General features: G+C 39.0%; 1 protein-coding gene and 2 long non-coding RNA genes across 5 annotated transcripts in view; 2 read left to right on the top strand and 1 right to left on the bottom strand.

Annotated features, from left to right (window-relative positions):
• Window positions 1-20,044, bottom strand: part of FAM135B (family with sequence similarity 135 member B) — a 199,576-nt gene that overhangs the window by 97,325 nt on the left and 82,207 nt on the right. For 2 of the 3 annotated variants that reach the window (XM_027645656.1, XM_027645657.1), the window contains exon 3: window positions 11,749-11,828. In XM_027645656.1, coding sequence (XP_027501457.1) covers window positions 11,749-11,828 — 80 coding nt within the window. Of the gene's footprint in view, window positions 1-11,748; window positions 11,829-15,101; window positions 15,114-20,044 lie in introns of those variants that run through there. The other variant, XM_027645658.1, reaches the window with a different exon arrangement.
• Window positions 7,106-12,901, top strand: LOC113948217. Its single transcript, XR_003528041.1, has 3 exons — window positions 7,106-7,176; window positions 11,738-11,821; window positions 12,709-12,901. It is a non-coding gene; the product is annotated as an uncharacterized LOC113948217 (long non-coding RNA).
• LOC113948218 lies at window positions 16,286-18,725 on the top strand. Its single transcript, XR_003528042.1, has 3 exons — window positions 16,286-16,370; window positions 17,805-17,873; window positions 18,630-18,725. It is a non-coding gene; the product is annotated as an uncharacterized LOC113948218 (long non-coding RNA).

Genomic DNA, 20,044 nt, shown 5'->3' with positions numbered 1-20,044 from the left:
TACATTTTCTGCAGCATTATAAAATAGACTTGTGAAACAGATCTCTTAAAGTCATAGCCTGCAATGCTAGAATAAAAAATTATGGCCCAGAGTGGCTGGAGACTGATTTTATCACTTTCTATACTGACACAGAAAGATGTAGTGAGTCAACTACTCTACTGATCTCCCCACCACATGCAGCCCTTGGAGGCACATTTAAATGGTATGATTTCAGAGAGTTTATGATCTAACCAGTGGAGGGGGTTGTGGGAGCAAATTTTGAATGCTCATTATGACTTCCCACACACGTATGTAAGGGGAAGAATGAGTTACACGGCATCTGCAGTAGAAGGTGAACTTTTATCACTTGTCTGCAAAATCCAACCCTGTAATTTTGAACTTTCTTAGTTCCTACAGGGTGCGTGATTTGCATCATACATTTTTATGTTACCAGCTGTATAATTTAAAATCAAGGTGAAACTGTGGGTTTTCCTAACATTCTTCTCCATTCTATCAAACCTTTAACAAGCGCTTATCTAATAAATGAGTAGGTTCCATTTAAAGCAATAGGATTGCTTTTAAGCTTCAAGTAACAAACCAGCATTTTACTATACACAATTTTACAGCAATCACCAGACAAAGTGTCTGTTTCTGACAGATCAGGTCATATTCATAGGCTACATATAGTGTGGAGGAAGCTGTTTCTTCATGGAACACAAAAGAAGACCCAAATTTACATGATCTTAGAGATAGAAAAGAAAAAAAACAAAAACTAAAATGTGGGTTTGTTCCCCCAAAGATTGCACCTGTTTGAGCCATTTGGGTTTTTATTGTACTTCATGCACTTCCTAATCATTGAAAATGCAAAGACGGGATAAATTGTAAATTATTCTCTGTTCAGGATACACCTTGCTTTTAATCTTCAGCAAAGGTGTGAAAACTTTGTATGAAATCCAAGTGAATCTAAGTGAATATATAAACATCCAGACATTACTTCTGCATGTGGAAATCTGTAGAAAAGGAAGTGTTGAGTTTCAGCATTATCTACAGGCTCTGTGGTGTCACACCAGCAGGGAATGTAAGTCTAAAGAGGAAGAAGAGAGTTGAGTTGTTCTCCTGTTCTTCAGTTTGTCACACAAACCTGAGGTCTCATTCTCCTCAGGTCTCTATCTTCTTGTTCAGTTTGTTGTAGTTCCCTTGACTTCCTAACTACTCCATCTTAATCTTTTTGTGAGCGAGTGAGCAAGATCAGGTTTTGTGGGCAGTGAATGGTTCAAGGCTGTTGTTCAAACCAGATCCACGTTCCATGTAAAGCAAAACTGTGCATTCCAAATGTTTCTACTAAAAAGTTAACCACAGAAAGCAGGGTAATCTTTTCTCCCAAGTGGAAATGGAAAAGAAAAAGAACCCAAACAAATTACAAACCCGACTCAAAACCAATTACCCCACTCACACACCTCTTTTAAAAATTAATATTGAATATACTTCTACAAAGATATGGCACAGTTCACATACTGGAGCTGTGCTTTGCACACAAGCACTGGTAAAAGCTCTATGGCTCAGATTTAGACTGTTTCAGACTAGCTATTACAATGGTCCTTTTCAGACATAAAAGAATTCATGCACAAATTACCTATAACTTTCCCCTTTCATTGTGACATCATTATCCAGCCTGGGACATAGGTTTTCTGCAGATGGAATATCTTGAGTCAGCTGTTAGAGGGTATATGTCTCTAGCTATTTGGATTCCTCTTGTTTATCTCACATGTTTGGAAAGGTATTAAATTAAATATATATATTTGCATCTTTGAAGCAGTGACATCATTTTACAGATAAGACACAGTTTGTTCTGCTATCTGTGTTCCTTGTTGTAATCTCTAGACTGCAAGATTTTTCAGAGCAGTCCCTGTCAGTAATATTGATGGGAAATTAAGCCAACCAGCATTCCTTGGCTAGAGTAGCAAATAAAAAAATCCTTCTGAAAGGCCTACATATACACCTGAATGCACAGAAAATTCTCTTGTTTTTCTTTTTACAGTCACATCTCATGCATAGTGTTAAGCTACAGAGGTACTGGTCAGAGAATAATGTTCTGGAGATCAGTTAATAGCACAGAATTCTTTGCTGAACCCCAAATTCTATTTCTGGTTTGTCAAAATTCAAACATGACTTCTATTTCCCAGCACATTTTTTGTCAATTTATGAAATTCATGGTGAAAATACAATCATGGTTTTAGTCTTACAAAATATAAATAAACAAACTACACCACTTCTACAACTTCATTTCAATTAATAAATCCAGAAGGAAAATATTAATTCATTTTTTACATAATACAGTGGATTTTTTTTCCTGTTAGTGTCAGAATGAAGTTCTAGGAGAAGAATAAGAAAGCTGTGCTCATACTGGAGTCTTCTCCTTACTCTTACTTTTTACCCTGAAAAACCCTTCAGGAGCATTATACAGAATCCTGAATCAAGATTCATCTTTGATTCTTTGCTGGGGAAGATAAGAGCACCATTTTCTTTGTATGTGGACCGTGTCACCTCTCCTACCTTTTATTATTACTTGCTTAATTTGCACACATATATGAAGGCACAAACTGCAATCACAGCCTTTTTGTGCCAGGTCTTTTACAAACACAATGGAAATGTCTCTCTCTGCAAAGTTCCTGCAAATTTTTTTATAGTAAATGGACAGAAATAGCTGTGATTCAACTCATCTTAAAATAGATATGTTAAATTACTCCCTCAGATTACCTGTTTCTCTCCTCTGGCTATAAAGGGAGTCTGGTTGATTAGATTAGGTGGAGACACTCACAGAATAGATATCAGCAGTTAGATAAGATTATTTTTTACCATTAGTCACAGATTTCCAAGGCTTCTTCCATCTCACAACCATAACTCATGTTACAGATGATTTATTACCTGCTCTTCGAATATAGTCTAACACAAGACAACTATTTCCTGCTAGTATAGAAATCTTGGTGAAATAAGGTTTGCTAGAAAGCTTATATATAAATCAGGTATATACACCCTCCCCAGGGAAGAACCACTATTATCTGTAGCTGGTAAGAATACATATTTATATATGTATTCTATTTTTTAACTAATGTATTTAACTAATGTATTTAACTAAAATTCTATTTTAACTAATGTATTCTATATTTTAACTAATGAATATTGTCTTCTTTCTTAGCAACTGTCATCTAAAGTGCCATCTATACATCTCAGGATAAGTTCTTTTACATCCCATAGTCACTAGGACATCATGACCACCAATATTCTCAAGAAACCATCACTCCTTGTAGCATGTCTGTAATGGTTTGGTAAGCAGAACATTGAGCCATGATTCACCATCCACAAATTTTTTTAAAGAAAGTCTTAAATATACTTGTGGTCCGCATACAAAAATACAGTTTCACCTTCCTGAAATTTAGTATTAATTTAGTTCATTATAGACCCCAAAGTCTTCCATCTGAGATTACTGCTGAGACTTCATATTTATCACCTGGGTTGTTTAACAAAGTCTTTATTGTAGAATTACCTGCTAGATGTGAAAGTAAACATGAAGAGGCTCAGTTGAATGAGAATGTAATCAGGTTAAATGATCTTCTGACTGAGGAACCCCTCTAACACATGGCTACAGGCATGCTGCAAACTCCTTCATATATTCTCTCAGTTCTGCATTTCAGATCTGCAGAAGGTTGTCCCTTAATCGGTGGGTCACAGCCTTCAACAAAGATGCCTGTCCCCTTTGTTTTGGGAGTTTTAACTACTTAAAAAGTCTAGAAAGCAGCTTTTAGAGAAACAGAAAGAAGACAGAGGAAGAGAGCAGATGACACCAAGTTGGGTGGGAGTGCTGATGTGCTGGAAAGTAGGAAAGCCCCATCGAGGGATCTGTTCAGGCTGGATCAATGGGCCAAGGCCAATTGTATGAGGTCGTGAAGTGGGGGTTGGTCTTTCCTCCCAAATTATAGCACAAGCAGAAATGGCTTCAAGCTGGGCCAGGGGAGGTTCGGATTGGATATCAGGAAAAATTTCTTCATGGAAAGGGTTGCCAAGCATTGGAACAGGCTGCTGAGGGAAGTGGTTGAGTCATCACCCTTGAGGTATTTAAAAGACATGTAGATGTGGCACTGAGGCACATGGGTTAGTGGTGGGCTTGGGTTAATGGTTGGACTCAATGACTTCAGGGATCTTTTTCAAACCAAATGATTCAATGGTTCTGTGAAAACACTCAGTTTTTATATCTATGTATTTCTTAACTAACATTAATCCAGTACAGGACCACCTTCTGCAGAATTTTCTAGTATTTCTGTAGACCTGTTCAGTATGTCATATTCCCTCTGATATCTCCTACTTCAGGGGAAAATGAGGTTATTAGGGCTGTCAGTTACCCACTGAATTCAAGGTGCAGGACAAACTTTCACTTTTATCTGTTATATCTGTAGAAAGACAATATACATGTTCTTCCATCTTAGCACTAAATCTGCTGTACCATCATTTCAGGTACTTGGAGTTCACAGGAATTTATAGCTCCATGAACTGCTAAGACAAACTCTGGTTTTGATTCTGATGACAGACTTGAAGGAACTTTGTTGGTAAAACAGAGTTGTCTCCTGCATAGAACTCTGGATACATTTTGCGGGTTTTTTTTCTCCATTGAGATATATAAATTTTTTATATGCTAGTTTGTAACACCCAATTGTCAAGATTTTCATAATTTACTGCAAGTTATCAATTTTTTAATGCTACTTTGCCTTTTTGGCACTCAGTGAACAAGAAATATTAGAACTTATTGCAGACTTTAAGCTGTGATATGCTATTTAGTTTGCCCATTTTGACATCCCAGTTCCAGAAGTACTTTTCTACTGAAATTTCAGTGTTCCAGACTGAAGAAAAAATAAATAAAGACTAAACCAACACTAATAACCAGTGACTTCTGAAAATTTAGACTCTGAAGTCAACAAACCAGGGCTATGACACATTTATCTGCATGTACTGAGTTGCAAATCCACTTTTTAGAAGGTTTGAAAACTCAGCTGCTGAAGGTTGAAAATACACATTCTTTACCAGAGCAATACTCACACAGACCCTCCAGGGCTAAAATAAGCCTACTTGGAAAGTGCAAAGACAACATTTTTCAGGCGTGAACTCGTTCAATGCATCATCATTTTCCTATTTAAATGTTTGAAGAGGTTTGTTTTAGTTTTGAAGTCTTGTGTTTAGCATATTTATATTTAGAATAAATGGAGATGTTATATTTAGGGTAAATAATTTCTAAAGGAGACACCATAATTTTAAAATTGCTTGATCAAAAAGTTCAGAGTGTTTTCTACCTCAGTGTGACTTTTGATTAAAGCTGCACATTTCTGAGATGAATCCTTTATCTTAACCTTGCCTTTTGACATTTTGAATTAGCCTCATGGAAAGAATTACATAAAACTACTTCTCTACACATACATAGATTCCATGATGATAAAAAGCAAGTTGTCCTATTAATTTCCTTGTACAAAAGATCCTAACATAAATGCAATCTCTTATCTCTGATTTATTCCATGAATCAAGGTTCATTTCTCAGACACACTGAAATGTGAGACGATGGAATAACTGACCTGCTTGGGATCAGTAGAAAGTTTTCCTCCCTAAATGCTTAATGTTTTGTTAAAACAAAGAGGATCTATGCTTTTTGTAGTGTTTATTTCTGTTTCTAAATTCATAGCCAGTTACTTAAGAGACTTTTTAGTTAGAGAATTCATATCTGAAAAGAATTTTATTCTTCAAAAACTTATAAGATTGTTAATTTGTTGTGTCACATAGTTGTGTAGCTGACACTCTATATATTTGTTCCAAATATTAATTCAGGTGGCAAAATTCCCTGACTAAAGTATGGGACATTAAAATAGAACACCACATAGTTTTTTGCATCAGTGCAGAGATGGGTACAACTGTTGCCTGGGTACAATTTACCTACTGAATTACTGTAAATGACTCATCAGTCATTTTAGAGCAGTGGTGGATTTTAAAGGACACTGAAGACTGAATCTTACATTAGAATGAAGGCAACAAGGATCACTGTATGGGGAAATCAAAGGCACAAAAGTGAACCTGGAAGAAAAGAGAGGTCTGTGAAGGTCCAATTCACAGAGGAGTGGTAGGTCTGAAACGTCTATATGGACGATTTAACCCCAGAGCTGAAGTTCATCGTTGGCCCCAAGCAGCAGAAATACTGTGTTGGCTCTCTGCATGTGAACAACTGGATTCTGTCCCTGACAGACCTTCAGGTGGCCACTGATGAGGAATTTTTGTGTCTCAGAATCACTGTCCAGGGGAAGAGACTTGTGGCATGTGTTCGTGCTTACAGACCCTTCCCAGTTTTGGCTTTCTCCACTAACCAGGTCTCAATTTAAGGTTGGGATGCTGATATGGTTTGAAGCTGGTTCCCTGCCAAGTCTCCAAACCTTACCACTAGAAGTCCCATCCCCCCCAAACCTCAGAGAGGAGAGGCAGAAAAAACAACTAAGAAAACCCAAAACAAGAGAGAGACAGCTAAAGCGATATATATAAATATATTTATACTTATGTTACAATTATATACAATTGAAATATATACAATTTCACAAGGGAAAGGGAAGGGGGAAGGGAAAAGGGACAAAACCAAAATAAAATATATATATATATCCCAATTAGTAGCCCAATATCTATCCACTAAAAGAGTTAGCAAAGAAATATCTCACTACTCTCCTTGGGACAACCGAGAGTCGCTCTGGAACGATTGCCAGCAACCTCCGCCTCCCAAGGTCGACAAGGCCTTACCAGGCCTCGCTCCCCAACACGGTAGACTCAACAGCAGGGAACCTGCACCTCCTTCTCTGTTTCTCTCTTCTTTTCTCTTGGAATATCATGGAATTAGTTCTGCTTAGATTGTGAACTAACAATTCTTAAAATGTCTGACCATAGAATCACAGAATGGTTTGGGTTTGAAGGGACCGTAAAGATAATCTAGTTCCAGTCCCTCTGCAGTGGGCAGGGACAACTTCACTAGATCAGGTTGGTCAGGGCCCCATCCAGTCTATCTTGAATGTTTCCAGGGATGGGGTCATCTCTTATGATCTCACAGCAGAATTTTTCTAAGAGAACTCATCCCTAAAATACCTTCTCTCACAGCGAAGTCCCCTCTGAATATAATTTTTATTTGTCAAGTATGCTTTATTATATGTATTAAATGCATGTTTATTTTCAGATTAATTTTAATAAGCTTTGAAAACAAGCCCATGTGTTTGCTAAAGCATAAATTTCTCCCCCCTTTTCTCATGTTTCAAAAGCAGTAACGTTCTCTTCAGTTAATGGAGGCACAAATTACCTTCCAAAAAGTTATCGGAGCTAATGACTGCAATTTCATACTGTTCCACAAGTCATAGTGTTGTTTCTTCTTGCTCTAATGAGCAACTAAAAGCAACTGCTTGTTTTGACTGCATTAAGAAACCATTTACAAGGAAAGGTTTCTCTTTAATTATTGAAGCAGAATTCCTTCATTGGGAACTTTTCTGAGATAGTCAAACACTAACAAAGAAATTAGGATAACTACTTGTTTATTAAAATCAGGCACAAACAGTTAATTATGGAGCATTATGTCTTAGGTGTAAGGTAACCACAGATCAATACTTAATTTATAGGAAAAGGCATTCAGTGAGAGTGATCATGAACTTGTGTAGTTCAGACACAGGTTACAGTAATGTTCTTCATTTTAGGGACATGGTTTAGTAGTGGACTTGAATGTGTGAGGTTAATGGTTGGAAATGATCTTAAAGATCTTTTCCAACCTGAAAGATTCTATGATTCCATGATTTTCTGATCTAATTTTTTATTTTTTTTCTTTGCATACCACAATGGAAATTGTTCTACTTTTTCCTTGTCACTTAATGTCAGATATTTCATTTTATGAAAAAGCTTAAAATTGTGGGTACATGAAACACCTCTACATCACCAATCAAAAGAGTTAATGTTTAATGACAATCACAACTACTTTTTCTTAATTTGTCTGGAACAAATATTGCATCTTATCTGCCCTGCCTTGTATGAGATAAATTAAGAAAGAACCACATTCCTTGTTTCTCCTTGGCCATCTGCACTTTTAGACATTAATTCAACTTAATTGACTACAATTAGATGGAAGACTTCTACAATCTAATAAAGACTAGCATGGCAGGTGATAATTTTTCTTAAATAGTCTGTATTACTTATAATTACATTTTCAGGCCAAGTTTTCAAAAAATATTTGTCTTTTTGAAGTTTTGAGAATTAGTAATATGGTACTATTGGATGGAGAAAAAAAAAAGAAATCAGAACTCAAATAAAAATCCTGAGTAACTTATTTAGTTATGTACCATGCAAAATATGTTTTGTTCTTAATGTTCATCCACCAAAACAATTTTCTTGGCCTGGAGGCCAAGGTGATAGGCAAGCAGCTGTCCCTGGTTGTAGAACATGAGAATGAAGCATAGTGGGTTGAAAACCACTAAAAACCTAACCGTAATTTTCACTACTAAAGAACAATTCTCTCAGAACAGTAATGCATCCAAGTGGTGTGCAAACTAATGCAAAACACTGCAGAGGAAACGAAAATTTTTATTTTTCCTGAGATTTGGCTTATCTGGCATCTCCAACAATGTAATTCACCCTCATATTCTTTTTCAGCAGTAGTGCTGCTAAGATTTATCCCATGCATATCATCTTCCTTATCTGGTCTTCATCTATACTGTTCTCCTGTCCTCCACCATTCTCCCCTCTTTCATATCAGAAAATCAAGCTTATAAAGATAATTCCAACTGTTTCCAAGTAGTGCTCTTGTTCTCAGGGTTTTGACCAATGATCTTGTGTGCTTAGGGTTAAACTTTAAATACTTTAAAGGTATATTTTTAAGATAAGCTCCTGCAGTCTTTAAGCTTGTATCTATAGCCTGGAAACTCATGAATGACTGCATGCTCATTACTTCTATGAATCCTTGTCCCAGAATTTATATGGTAGCCTAAAATATTATGAAAGACCTAAACATAAGACAACTCAGCCAAGGAGTTAATTATACAAATGTGCTACTGTGAGATGGCATATTCACCTTCCCTGTTTCTTTAGCTGCTTGTGCTGGAGTCACACAGATTCAGCCCACTGTTTGCTGCAGGTGGACACCATCACATGGAAACATTAACACACCATGCTGCTGAAGAGCACCAGAGGCCAAAGCCACATAAATCCACTCAGGAAGGCATTTCTAGAGTTTAACTTCAATATTTGTCTGCATTAGCTCAGCCCTGCAGGACTGACACTGAGGCCAATGAAGTTTGTGCTGTTATGAGTTTCACAAGAACAAGTAGAGAACATTATTTGTTCTTCACAAGGCCAGAACAGGCTGCATCAGTCATGGTATCTATTCAAAGACAGGAAGATAAATTTCATGGGTGTTCAAAACCTGCATGAGAGCAACTCAAGACTGTGCACCACAAGCCTTGTTCCCTCTCTCCTTTTTATTGCCCAAAAAGGAGGATCTTGAACATAAGTCCTACAAAGAGCAGCTGAAGGAGCTGGGGTTGTTTAACCTGGAGAAAAGAAGACTCAGGAGAGATCTTATTGTTCTCTACAACAACCTGAAAGGAGGTGGGGATTGGTCTCTTCTTCCAGGTAACTAATGATAGGAAAAGGGGAAACGGCCTCAAGGTGCCAGGGAAGGTTCTGGTTGGATATTTGGAAAACATTCTTCCCTGAAAGAGCGGTTAAGCATTGGAACAAGCTCCCCAGGGAAGTGGTGGAGTCACCATCCCTGGAAGTGTTCAAAAAACGAGTAGATGTGGCACTCTACAACATGGTTTAGTGGGCATGGTGGTATTTGGACAAAGGTTGGACTTGATGATTTTGGAGAACTTTTCAAAATTTTATGATTGCACGATTCTGTGAAAAGTCACCAGCCACCAGTATTGTCTTGTCTCTAAGAAAACCCACCTTGCTAAAAGTGCTTAGGAGTATGAATTAAATGTATATATTTTTATGATTATGTGCATATGCAGATAGGGTTCAGGCATATTCCTGTTCATACACTGACTCAATACAAGCTGATGTGCAGGCTTGATGACAGAAGTGACCAGATCACAGGGGCTCTTGGGCTCCAGCACAGCTCTCCTTGGATTTGACTGAGCCACACAGCCCACTCTCTTCCCAAAACATAGACAGGATGTGGCCAGAGTGTGGCCCATGTAGTAGCTCATCGAGGCTTCCTTTAAAACCTGTCAGTGCTGTACCATGGATGGAGTCCTTGATGTACACATTTGGTTAGTCACCACCAAGGGACACAGACTTCAGCTTCCCCTCTCCAGAATTATTGGAAACTACAAGGGTTTTTGCCTCTGTTGCTGAAACATCCAGTGGGAAGCAAACATTGCTAATGCTGCCAGTTTGCAAGGTATTATTGTAAATCCTGTATGTTTAATAAAAATAAAAAACCATGTGTGCTGGAAAATAAATACTGAGTCATTTATTTTATATATTTACATATTTTATATATTTTATTACTGCATATATTCACAGATTTTACTACATAAATTTACATAATCATTTTCAAAGTATATTTCCAGTTCTCACAGATCCTACGAACCCAATAAGGGAAAGATTAAAAATATTTCCTTTACACCAAACTCACAAATGTCAGTTATTTTATATTCTTGTTGGTGAGGCAGGAGTTTATTCACACTTTTATAACACACTTGTTTCTTTGCAATGCTACTTTATTAGGGGTGTCTTATTGAAACATGCACAGCAATTTAATTAGTCCTGTGCCGGCTTTTCTCATACTGAGAGAGGTCAGTGGTATGAAAAAAAAAACATTATGGCCTGTGTGCCTTTAAGTTCAGTCCCATTAAATGATGCTCCCTTGCAGATCTATGAAATCAATTAGGAAGTACTTGCAAAGATAGCCAAAGAGAAACTGTTTAAATCCTTAATAGCTTAAATACCCCCTGTCTTGATGTCAGCCCTATAAGGCTATTAGAGCCCAGTCTGGATCGCATTAGCAATAAGAAAGTCAACTGCTAATCCTGTAACTGCACTGCCTGCCTTGTCTCTCTCCTGCCCCTGCATCTGCATGAATTGTTCCTTGAAGAGGTGAAAGAACCCTCAGTATTGGCCTGACACTGAAGATGTATGAGGGAGAAGAAAATACTGTTTTTTTAAAAAAGTAAATATGATAAATAGTTGAGTTTTTTCCTTAAATAGTATAACCAGTCCTGGTACAACAGGGAGTAGTTTGCCTTTTTTGTTTCTTGTTGCTGAGTGATTTTTGCCCCAAGAAAGTAAAATTCTATCTGTCCTCATGTGATTTATTTTCAGATTTCGGTTTAACTTCTTCTATTTTATACAGATAAAACTTGTCTAATAATTTTGGTTTTTATTTAAAGGAGACTTCCAAATTGAAGAATACACTTTTTTCCTTAAAAAAAAAAAGAGAACCTTAAATACATAAAAGAATATTAAACTGGAAAATTGTCAGTAAGGAGCCACATATAAAAGAGATGCTTGCAGATAAGATGGTGAGAATTTCCTCTGCTTTTCTGACAGACACAAGCCCAACTTAGCCCAAACCCACACCAGAATAGAGAGATGAACAACTACAGAACCTTAAGGAAATCCAGGCTTGGATCCAAATCTAGGCTCACCTGTTCCCCCCCCACACTCCTCCATCTAACCCACGTACAATCATGTCACCTTCCTCTAGGGTCTGCTCACCTGTCTGTCCTCCAATCGTAGCAAACAGCCTATGGGGAATTCTGGATGGGATCTTCAGTCCAGCTCTTATCTGGTAATACCTGGGGAGGAAGAATGAAAAATTACATGCTGTTAGAGAAGTGACCACTTGATCCAACCTAAAAGTCTGGGAATCCTGGACATCCACTCTCAAAAGTGCTCAAGAAAATGGGCATGCTCAGGAATACTGGATCTTTTATTCTGCCTTTTAACTTTAACTAAAGCGGTTTTAATCTGGCCTCTCCTATTTTACAGCAGGTAGAGTGGACACTGTGCGACTAATGAGGAAAGGTTGTGAAAAGCTCCTCCTGTGTGGCCTCCTGTAGGGAAAAGAGACATTGAGAAACATCTATGATAAAAAGCAGTGAGATCAGACAAGGAGGGAAAAAAAGTTAATACAAAACAAAAAAAAAAAAAAAAGAAAGGAAACTTCTGTGGAAAGAACAAAAGTGCTAATCTCTCATCAGGGAATATTTAAATTATGCATATGGTTGTCATTCTGCTGTTCCATGTTGAGGCTACCCCATCAAGAAAATGTTAGCATTAATCATTTGCCCAGAGAGCGTGTGGAGTCTTCATAACTGGAAATATTCAAGAATTGTCTGAGATGACACTGCTTGAGCAGGGAGGTTGGACCAGATGACCCACTGTTGCCCCTTCCAACCATACCCATTCTGTGATGTCGTGAATCATATTTAAGCCAGTTCTATTCATGTTGTTTTCTGTACCATAGCAGACAGATGTGTTAGATGAAGAAAGACAGGAAAGACAGAAAAAGTCAGTGATTTCACTGGCTTAAATTACACATAGAATTGCAGAGTCTCCTGAGTTGGAGGGGACCCACAAGGATCATCAAGTCCAAGTGCTGGCCCTGCACAGGATAACGCAAGAATCAGATTATGTACTGAGAGTGTTGTCCAAAGTCTTCTTGAATTCTGGCAGGCTTGATGCTGTTACCAATTCCCTGGGGAGCCTGTTCCAGTGCCCAAAATACGAGTTCAAGTCTAAACAGAGAAAAGAACTCATCCCAGTCTTCTCTCATCACCACTTCCATGGATGAAGGATAAGAGGCAGTGTACAGTACACTGTACACTGTACCTTGTAGCTCAGGATACCTTCACCTGTTTGCAGATCTCCCACTGACCTGTTGTAACACCATGTTGGTGTCAATCTCCCATTCTCTGCATTTTCCCTTCTTTGGTTTCTTTGTTTATAAATTTGTCATATCTCACAAGCATTTGCAGATGTTTTTGGACTGATTTTGTTCAAGCCTCTAAATACAAAAATAAAGGTTAAATTTTAACTTGTAAAGGTCTACCAAGCAACTAAACATGTTATGACACTTAGTAGAATTATTTCCTTGGAAGAATGTATCTGTATGTGGAAATGAACAGTTAAAACTGGATAAGAGAAAAACTGAGAGAATTGGGATTGTTCAGCCTGGAAAAGAGAAGGCTTCATGGTGTCCTAATTGGAGTCTTTCAGTACCTGAAGGAAGCCTAGAAGAAAGATGGAGAGAGACTATTTACAAGAACGTGTAAGGACAGGTAAAGGGGGAATGGCTTCAAACTGAGAATAGGTTTAGATTAGATATTAGAAAGAAATTCTACTGTGAGGATGGTGAGGTACTGGAACAGGTTGCCCAAAGAAGCTGTGGCTGCCCCATCCCTGGAAGTGTCCAAGGCCAGGTTGGATGGGGCTCTGAGTAATCTGGTCTAGCAGAAGGTGTCCCTGTCCATGACAGGAGGATTGGAACTAGGTGATCTTTAAGGTTCCTTCCTACCCAAACCATTCTTTACCTCTATGAAAACATCGAGTTTTCTGTGAACTCCTGTATGAACAACAGTTCATACAGGTTACACTTACCAACAAAATCTTTGCTAAGGGTTCAATAGTGGATAAACTAGATCTGTCTCTGCTAAGTAAAAAAGGTGAAGAAAGGAGAGGTGAAAAACCAAAACAGTAAAACTCCACTCCAGAGGCAGTTGTGTCATAGTCCTTCACAGATTAAAGCCTGCATTACTCTGCCTGGTAGGTCCTTGCCAACTTGGATATAATTCCAGCACAACCTTTGGCATTTTTAGGTATCTGTTTTAGTCAAGAACTTGCACATGAAAACTCTCCATTTACATTTTAGTTTTCAGAAAAGAAAATAAAAGCAGCTCAGATTCTAAATGCACACAATATCTAGTTAAACGTAACATCAACCAAATCTAAGGTGCCTGATCTTTTTATCCGTTATGCTGTCCTTGAAGTATGCAGGAGTTTTTAACTGACGACATTGCTCCTGATTTCTTCTAGAGCAAGTATAAGAATTATGCATTAAGATCCTTTGAATTTTCATTACAGTTATATGCAATAAAATTTTTTAACTGACAAAAGTACCCTATTTGGACAACTCATAAAGACTAATAACTTCCAAATAACAGTAACATGATATTAAAATGGAAATGCACAATAATGTAACGGGACATTCCTCAGAACGTGCCCATTCCAATAGACCTATTCCAAACAATAACCTCCTATAACTTTTTGGCCACTTTTTTTAGATTTTTGCTACCTCAGGGTGTGGTGGGTTAGCCTTGGCTAACAGCCAAATTCCCAAACACATGCTCTCTCACTCCCCTTCACCAGCAGAATAGTGGGAGAAAATAGGCTGAAAAATAGGATGGGGCAGATCACTTACCAGTTACTGTCACAGGCAAAACTGATTCAACTTGGGGGAAAATAATTTATTCACAATTGGGTAGTAAGAAACAAATCCAAACATTAAAATTACATCTTCCTCCACCCTACCCCCTTGTCCCCAGGCTCGACTTCACTCTTTCTGAGTCCTCTCATCCCTCGCAGTTCAGGGGGATTGGGATGGGAGTTGCTGTCAGTCCTTAACAGCATGTCTCAGCTGCTCTATCTTCTTCATACACTCCCTACTCCAAAGTGGATGCTTCCACAGGCTGCATTTCCTTCAGGGAATATCCAGCTGGCTACCTAATGCCACACTATAATAATGTCAGCATTCCCTCATCAGGTGTCTCATGTCCAGAAGCATCTCAACAGCCCTAAATACTTCCATTAGGAAACTGATTTCCAGTGGCTTGGCTGGTGTTTCAGATTAAGCCACCTAAATCTGGGGAGACTACACATAGGTGTCTTAGGTGACAGTTTCATATAATGGAATCATAGAATCATGGAATGGTTTGTGTTGGAAGGGACCTTAGAAACCATCTTGTTCCAACCTCCCTGCCATGGGCAGAGACACCTTTTCACTAGACCATGTTGCTCAGGACCCCATCCAACCTGGCCTTAAACACTTCCAGAGATGGGGCAGCCACAACCTTTCTGAGCAATGATGACCAGGCAGCCAAAACTCTCAGTAGACTTAAGAGACATTCAGATCCTAAGAGGATACTGGGCAGAACTTTGTTTCACTCATTGTCCAGACTGAAACTGCTGACTACAGTACTGCCTTGGATATCAAAGACACATGAAGATAGCTCAGTACTGGTGACTTCATAACAAGGTTAGTTCCAACCTTCATTACACCCTTTGCAAAATGGACTAGGTATAAGGACAAAGAGGAGATGGGTCTTCATCTTATTTTAACCATTCCCTGTTCATCCCCTAAATTTTGGTAAATTCATTTGAATGTCAGAGATATTCTAGAAGTCATAAAAAGGTATCTTTCTGTGTACACACCAAATTGAACTGCTCAGAACAAAAACGGAATAGAAAAGTCATAGAAACCTAAGGAACTCTCAGTCTAAGGTCAAACTATAAGTTAAAGGTCCAGATGTAAAGAGAATCTGGAGACTAGTAAGGTCTGCAATATTAAGGATTGCCACCAAAAATGACACTTATATTTTACAGGTAGCCAAACATGCTTTAATTCTTAATTAAAGAAATGACACTAGTCAGTTATTAATAAATGATTTATTGCTGATTGTTTGGCACCTGATCCAAAACGTCTGGCCTTGATATTGCAATGGCATAAAATAATTTTGGTATAAATCACCATGGAATTAGATACCGTCTTCCTTAAGAAACACTTTAGAGAACGGTCCCATCCCCAGAAGACACAAGAGGCTTCTAAATATTCTGTTGTTGGTTCAACTGTGCATAAGAGTGCATTTCAAAGACTCGTGTCTCAAGGTAATGACACTGGTGGTCAACTGGATTAATGGCAGAGAAGGACAGTGATGTAGAGGACTTCAGATCAAAGCCCTAAAAAACCTGAAGACATCTTCATTTGATTTTCACCAGACTTCTTGTTTTCCAATTAACATAACACTCATTACCAGTTTTTTGGTTGTTGGTTGTTGTGGGTTTTTTTTCTTATTTTTAAGCCACATGTCAATATTTAAATCATTAAGCAGGTAAATATTACCCATTTCTCCTCTGAGCATTTGAAGGAAGGGAGAAATTGCCAAACAGTGACTTTATAAATAAACGAAATCCAAAAAACAAAGGTTCTTGCTCTCACACTGTGAAGCTGGATGTTACTTCATAATAACTTGTGCATTGTGAGGAGGGTTTTGCTGATCAAAATACAGGCCACCGCAAGATGCAGAGTCCTATACGATTTCTTCAGCAGTAAACACAGACAGGTACCTCCACTTCCCCGTCCTACTGACCTACATACCTCTGAGTTGTGTCAGTATGAGTGAAAGTGAGACCAAGAAATAAAACAAAGCCATGTTAATGTGAGTGTAATTAACAAAAAAAACACTCTTAAGATCTGGTTACTGAGAGATGTCTCTGCTCAAATTAAGGTGCAAATGAGATCATATGTCAATAATATGGATTTTACTTAGCAATGAGTGTGAGGTAGAGAGATAGAAAGAAATGAGAAGGGAGAGAGATATCAAGCAGAAGATAGTCACTTCCTGTGGACCTAGCAGCATCCCAGCCTTCACCCTGGACTTCTTATTATTCTCTCTCAGCTTTTTTAATGTCCCCTTAGGTCTCAGATAACACCTGAACAATAGTATCACCTTTACCTTATCTCAAGCTCCTGCTATGGCTTAAGTTACAGTCCAAGTTCAAGGTATCCACAGAGACATATTTGAGGGGGCTTTGGCTGTTGCTGATGGTTGCAGATTGTGAAGGAACACGATTCAGGATGGGAACAGTTATGGGCGCGGAGAGAAGCGTGCAGCAATTGGCGGAACTTTGTCATGTGGACTTTGCTGTTATTATGTGGTTTCATTGTATTCACACTACACATTGCACAGCCTGGACAAGCCCAGGTTTGCCTTGAGTTTGCCTGCTCCCTGCTTCCCCCACTCCTCCCCCTTTTGCCGGTGTCCCTATCCTGGTTTGTCCCTCTGCTTGTCTGTCTCATGCTCCGCCCTATGTTGTGGTCCATTCCGCTCCCAAGTGGACAAAAAGAGAGCGGGTATGCCTGAATAAAGGATTCTGTTTGCACCCTTCCTCATGTCCCATCCCCCTTTCAGACCATGACAGCAGATGGCATCTGTCCCATAACTTGGGGTGATCTTTGTTTGACCAGTGATACATGTACGAGCAGTTGCTTCTTTACACAGTTTGCCATAGTGGGAATTTTCCTCTGGATGTATTACCTGAGCTGTGTTGACCAGATCTCACCTATGCCAGGCCTGGAGTCAGCACCATCCTGTTACTCCATTCTGTGCTTATCTCACAGCAAAGTCCTTCTGTGGTGATGGTGTTTGAGATGGGCAACTATGTTCTTTAAGTCCTTACAAACACTTTGTCAGTGCCTCTACAAAAAAAAATTATACTGTTAAATGGTTGAATAATGTACTCAGTCCCTGCTAAGGGACAGGACAGGAAGGAATGACTTCAGTCTGAAAAAAAGTAGGTTTATATTAGATATTAGGAACAAATTCTTTACTTCGAAGGTGGTGAGGCACTGAAACAGGTTACCCAGAGAAACTGTGTATGCCCTATCGCTGGAAGTGTTCAAGGCCAGGTCCTCCACCACAAATGTGTAGGAAAGGACTGTCCAATAGTGATATGGAGATATTGCCTCCAAAAATAACAAGCTAGTTTGCTTCTAGAACCTAGGTAGAAGTGGTATGTGAATTGGACACTTACAGACTTACAGTAAATCCAAGAAATCCATAAAGGTACAGAAGGGCTGCTGATGAGCAGAAGCTAAACAGTCATTTTGCAAAGGGGGTGAAATGGACATAACTTGTCTCCTTGAGTGTGGCCTCAGAAATATATGAGGCTTTATAGTAGATTTTAAGGAAAAGAATAATTAGGAAATAAATGAGAAACTGCAGTACAATTCCTGTTTTGCTGCAATTAGACTGAGTCTGGCTCATTAGAGTTAGACTAGGCAGTACCTCTATTTGAGCAAACAGCTGGTTTGTGGTGTTTGGGTTTGTTTTTTTTTCCTTTTTAATGGTGAGAGCAGTGCAGAAAAGCTTGTTTAGTCTTCATTTAAGTAGGGACAGCATGGAAAATTGCCAGCTAATGTGGAACAGGTACTGTGAAGGGAAGATCAGGAAACAGAAAGCTGATTTTAGGAACTAAAGGAACTTGGTAAGTTAACTTAGCAAAACACTGAACTATCAGATCCCCTTTCCATCTAAAAACATGGGAGGAAAAATACCAGGAACAAAGAAGAAGACTGAGGTACAAAAAAGTACACCTTTGGCACAAGAACAACCACAAGAACATCCAAACTGCCCATGAATAAATCCAGTTTAGACATAATAAGCTGTAACTGGCAAAGGAGCAAGGTTGTAAAAAAAAAAAAAATAAAAAAATAAAAAACACCTCCTAACAGAAGCAGGAATGAAAAAGCCAATTTGTTTTTAGGGGAGCTCTGTAAATTTCCAAATGATTTATAGGACATGGATCCTTCTTATTTGCAGGACAATGCTATGTATGCAGGCAGAGCATATTACTCCAAGTCCCTTCTCTCTTACAAGACAAACTGCATGGGTCACCCAAGTAGCAATGAATTTGCCATCCCCACCTTCACTGGCTATTTGTGAATTGCTCATCTTTAAAATTAAATAATTTGAATAGCCTCTTTGTTTTCCTGTGCCTGGACACATATTAAGCCCTGATGACCTGTACTGACTCACCTAGAATGCTGACATAGCCCCCTTGGGAGCCTGACTCCACTGACACATGTGCTGGGTGACACTGGCTCCCCTTGCCTCCTCCTTCAGGAGGTAGACCTGCTGACACCTTTCAGCCTCTTGACACCGAGGGAGGTGCTCAGACCTCCTCTCCTAATGTCAGGATAAGAAAATGTTTTAGCTACAGATAACTCATCATGTCATCTCTAGTGATCTAACCATACCACAGGGCAGTACCTAATTCTAGAGGATTTACATAAAAAACAACAGAGAGATGAGTCAAGAGAGCAGGGTGGTACCAGCCCTGTTCCTGACACTTGGGATTCCATCTTTCCCTTCCTTCCTGCTCTCAGATTAATATCAGAGTATCTCAGCTCTCATCTAGTCCTGCAAGTTGCTATCTACTTGTCTTTCCTCACCATTGACTGGCAATGACATTGTAACACCCAGGCTAGGAAGGGTTGACTAGTTTGAGAGAAGCAATTTGTAATATAATATTGATGTATCATGCCACCAAACCAGATCACTTCCACCAGGAGCCCTGACAGACCAGACTGCTCCTCCTTGATCCTTCCTAAAGAATGGAAATCAAAACCATTGGCTCAGTAACAGCATCATAGGAGCCAGACAAGTTCAGAACTGAATAGCTTTCCTCCTGCTTTGAATTATACCCGAACAGCTCCAAGCCTTAAAATTTCATCCTTAGCTAGGCCACACTGAAATAAACAACCCTTAAGCTAATACATACTGCAAACAAAGGAGCTGTGTGCTGAGCCTGATCAGTCAGCCTGGAGTTTCTCCTGCTCCTCAGATCAGTGTTGGAGTTGCCCTCCAGCGACTCCAATCAACAAAACTTCTCCACTGAATTACTACTTCCAGGGAGCCAAGTGTTGCAGCACACTTGGAAGTCAGTGACCTGATAGGCAAGGAAAAAGACAGATTTCTTCATGAAAACAGCATGAGAAGAAACCTCAAATCTCAATGCAAAACTTAACTTCATGGGCCATAAGAAAAGTTTGAACTCAGGGGTTTCAGATGGAAAAAAATATGTTCCCCCTCTGGAAACATTAGGAGACCTTTCTATTCTGTACTGATGTTCCCCAGAAGAGGATTGCCAAGTGTGTTATCATCTGAGAGCTGCCTGCTACATATTTCAGAAGTTTACACAGGACAGAAGAAACCACTCTGACCATCCAGGTTGA

Source organism: Corapipo altera, unplaced genomic scaffold (assembly GCF_003945725.1).
Source record: "Corapipo altera isolate COAL_440 unplaced genomic scaffold, ASM394572v1 51, whole genome shotgun sequence".
Taxonomy (NCBI): domain Eukaryota; kingdom Metazoa; phylum Chordata; class Aves; order Passeriformes; family Pipridae; genus Corapipo; species Corapipo altera.
The sequence above is the reverse complement of the archived record's forward strand: the minus strand, read 5'-3'. Positions and strand labels throughout refer to the sequence as shown.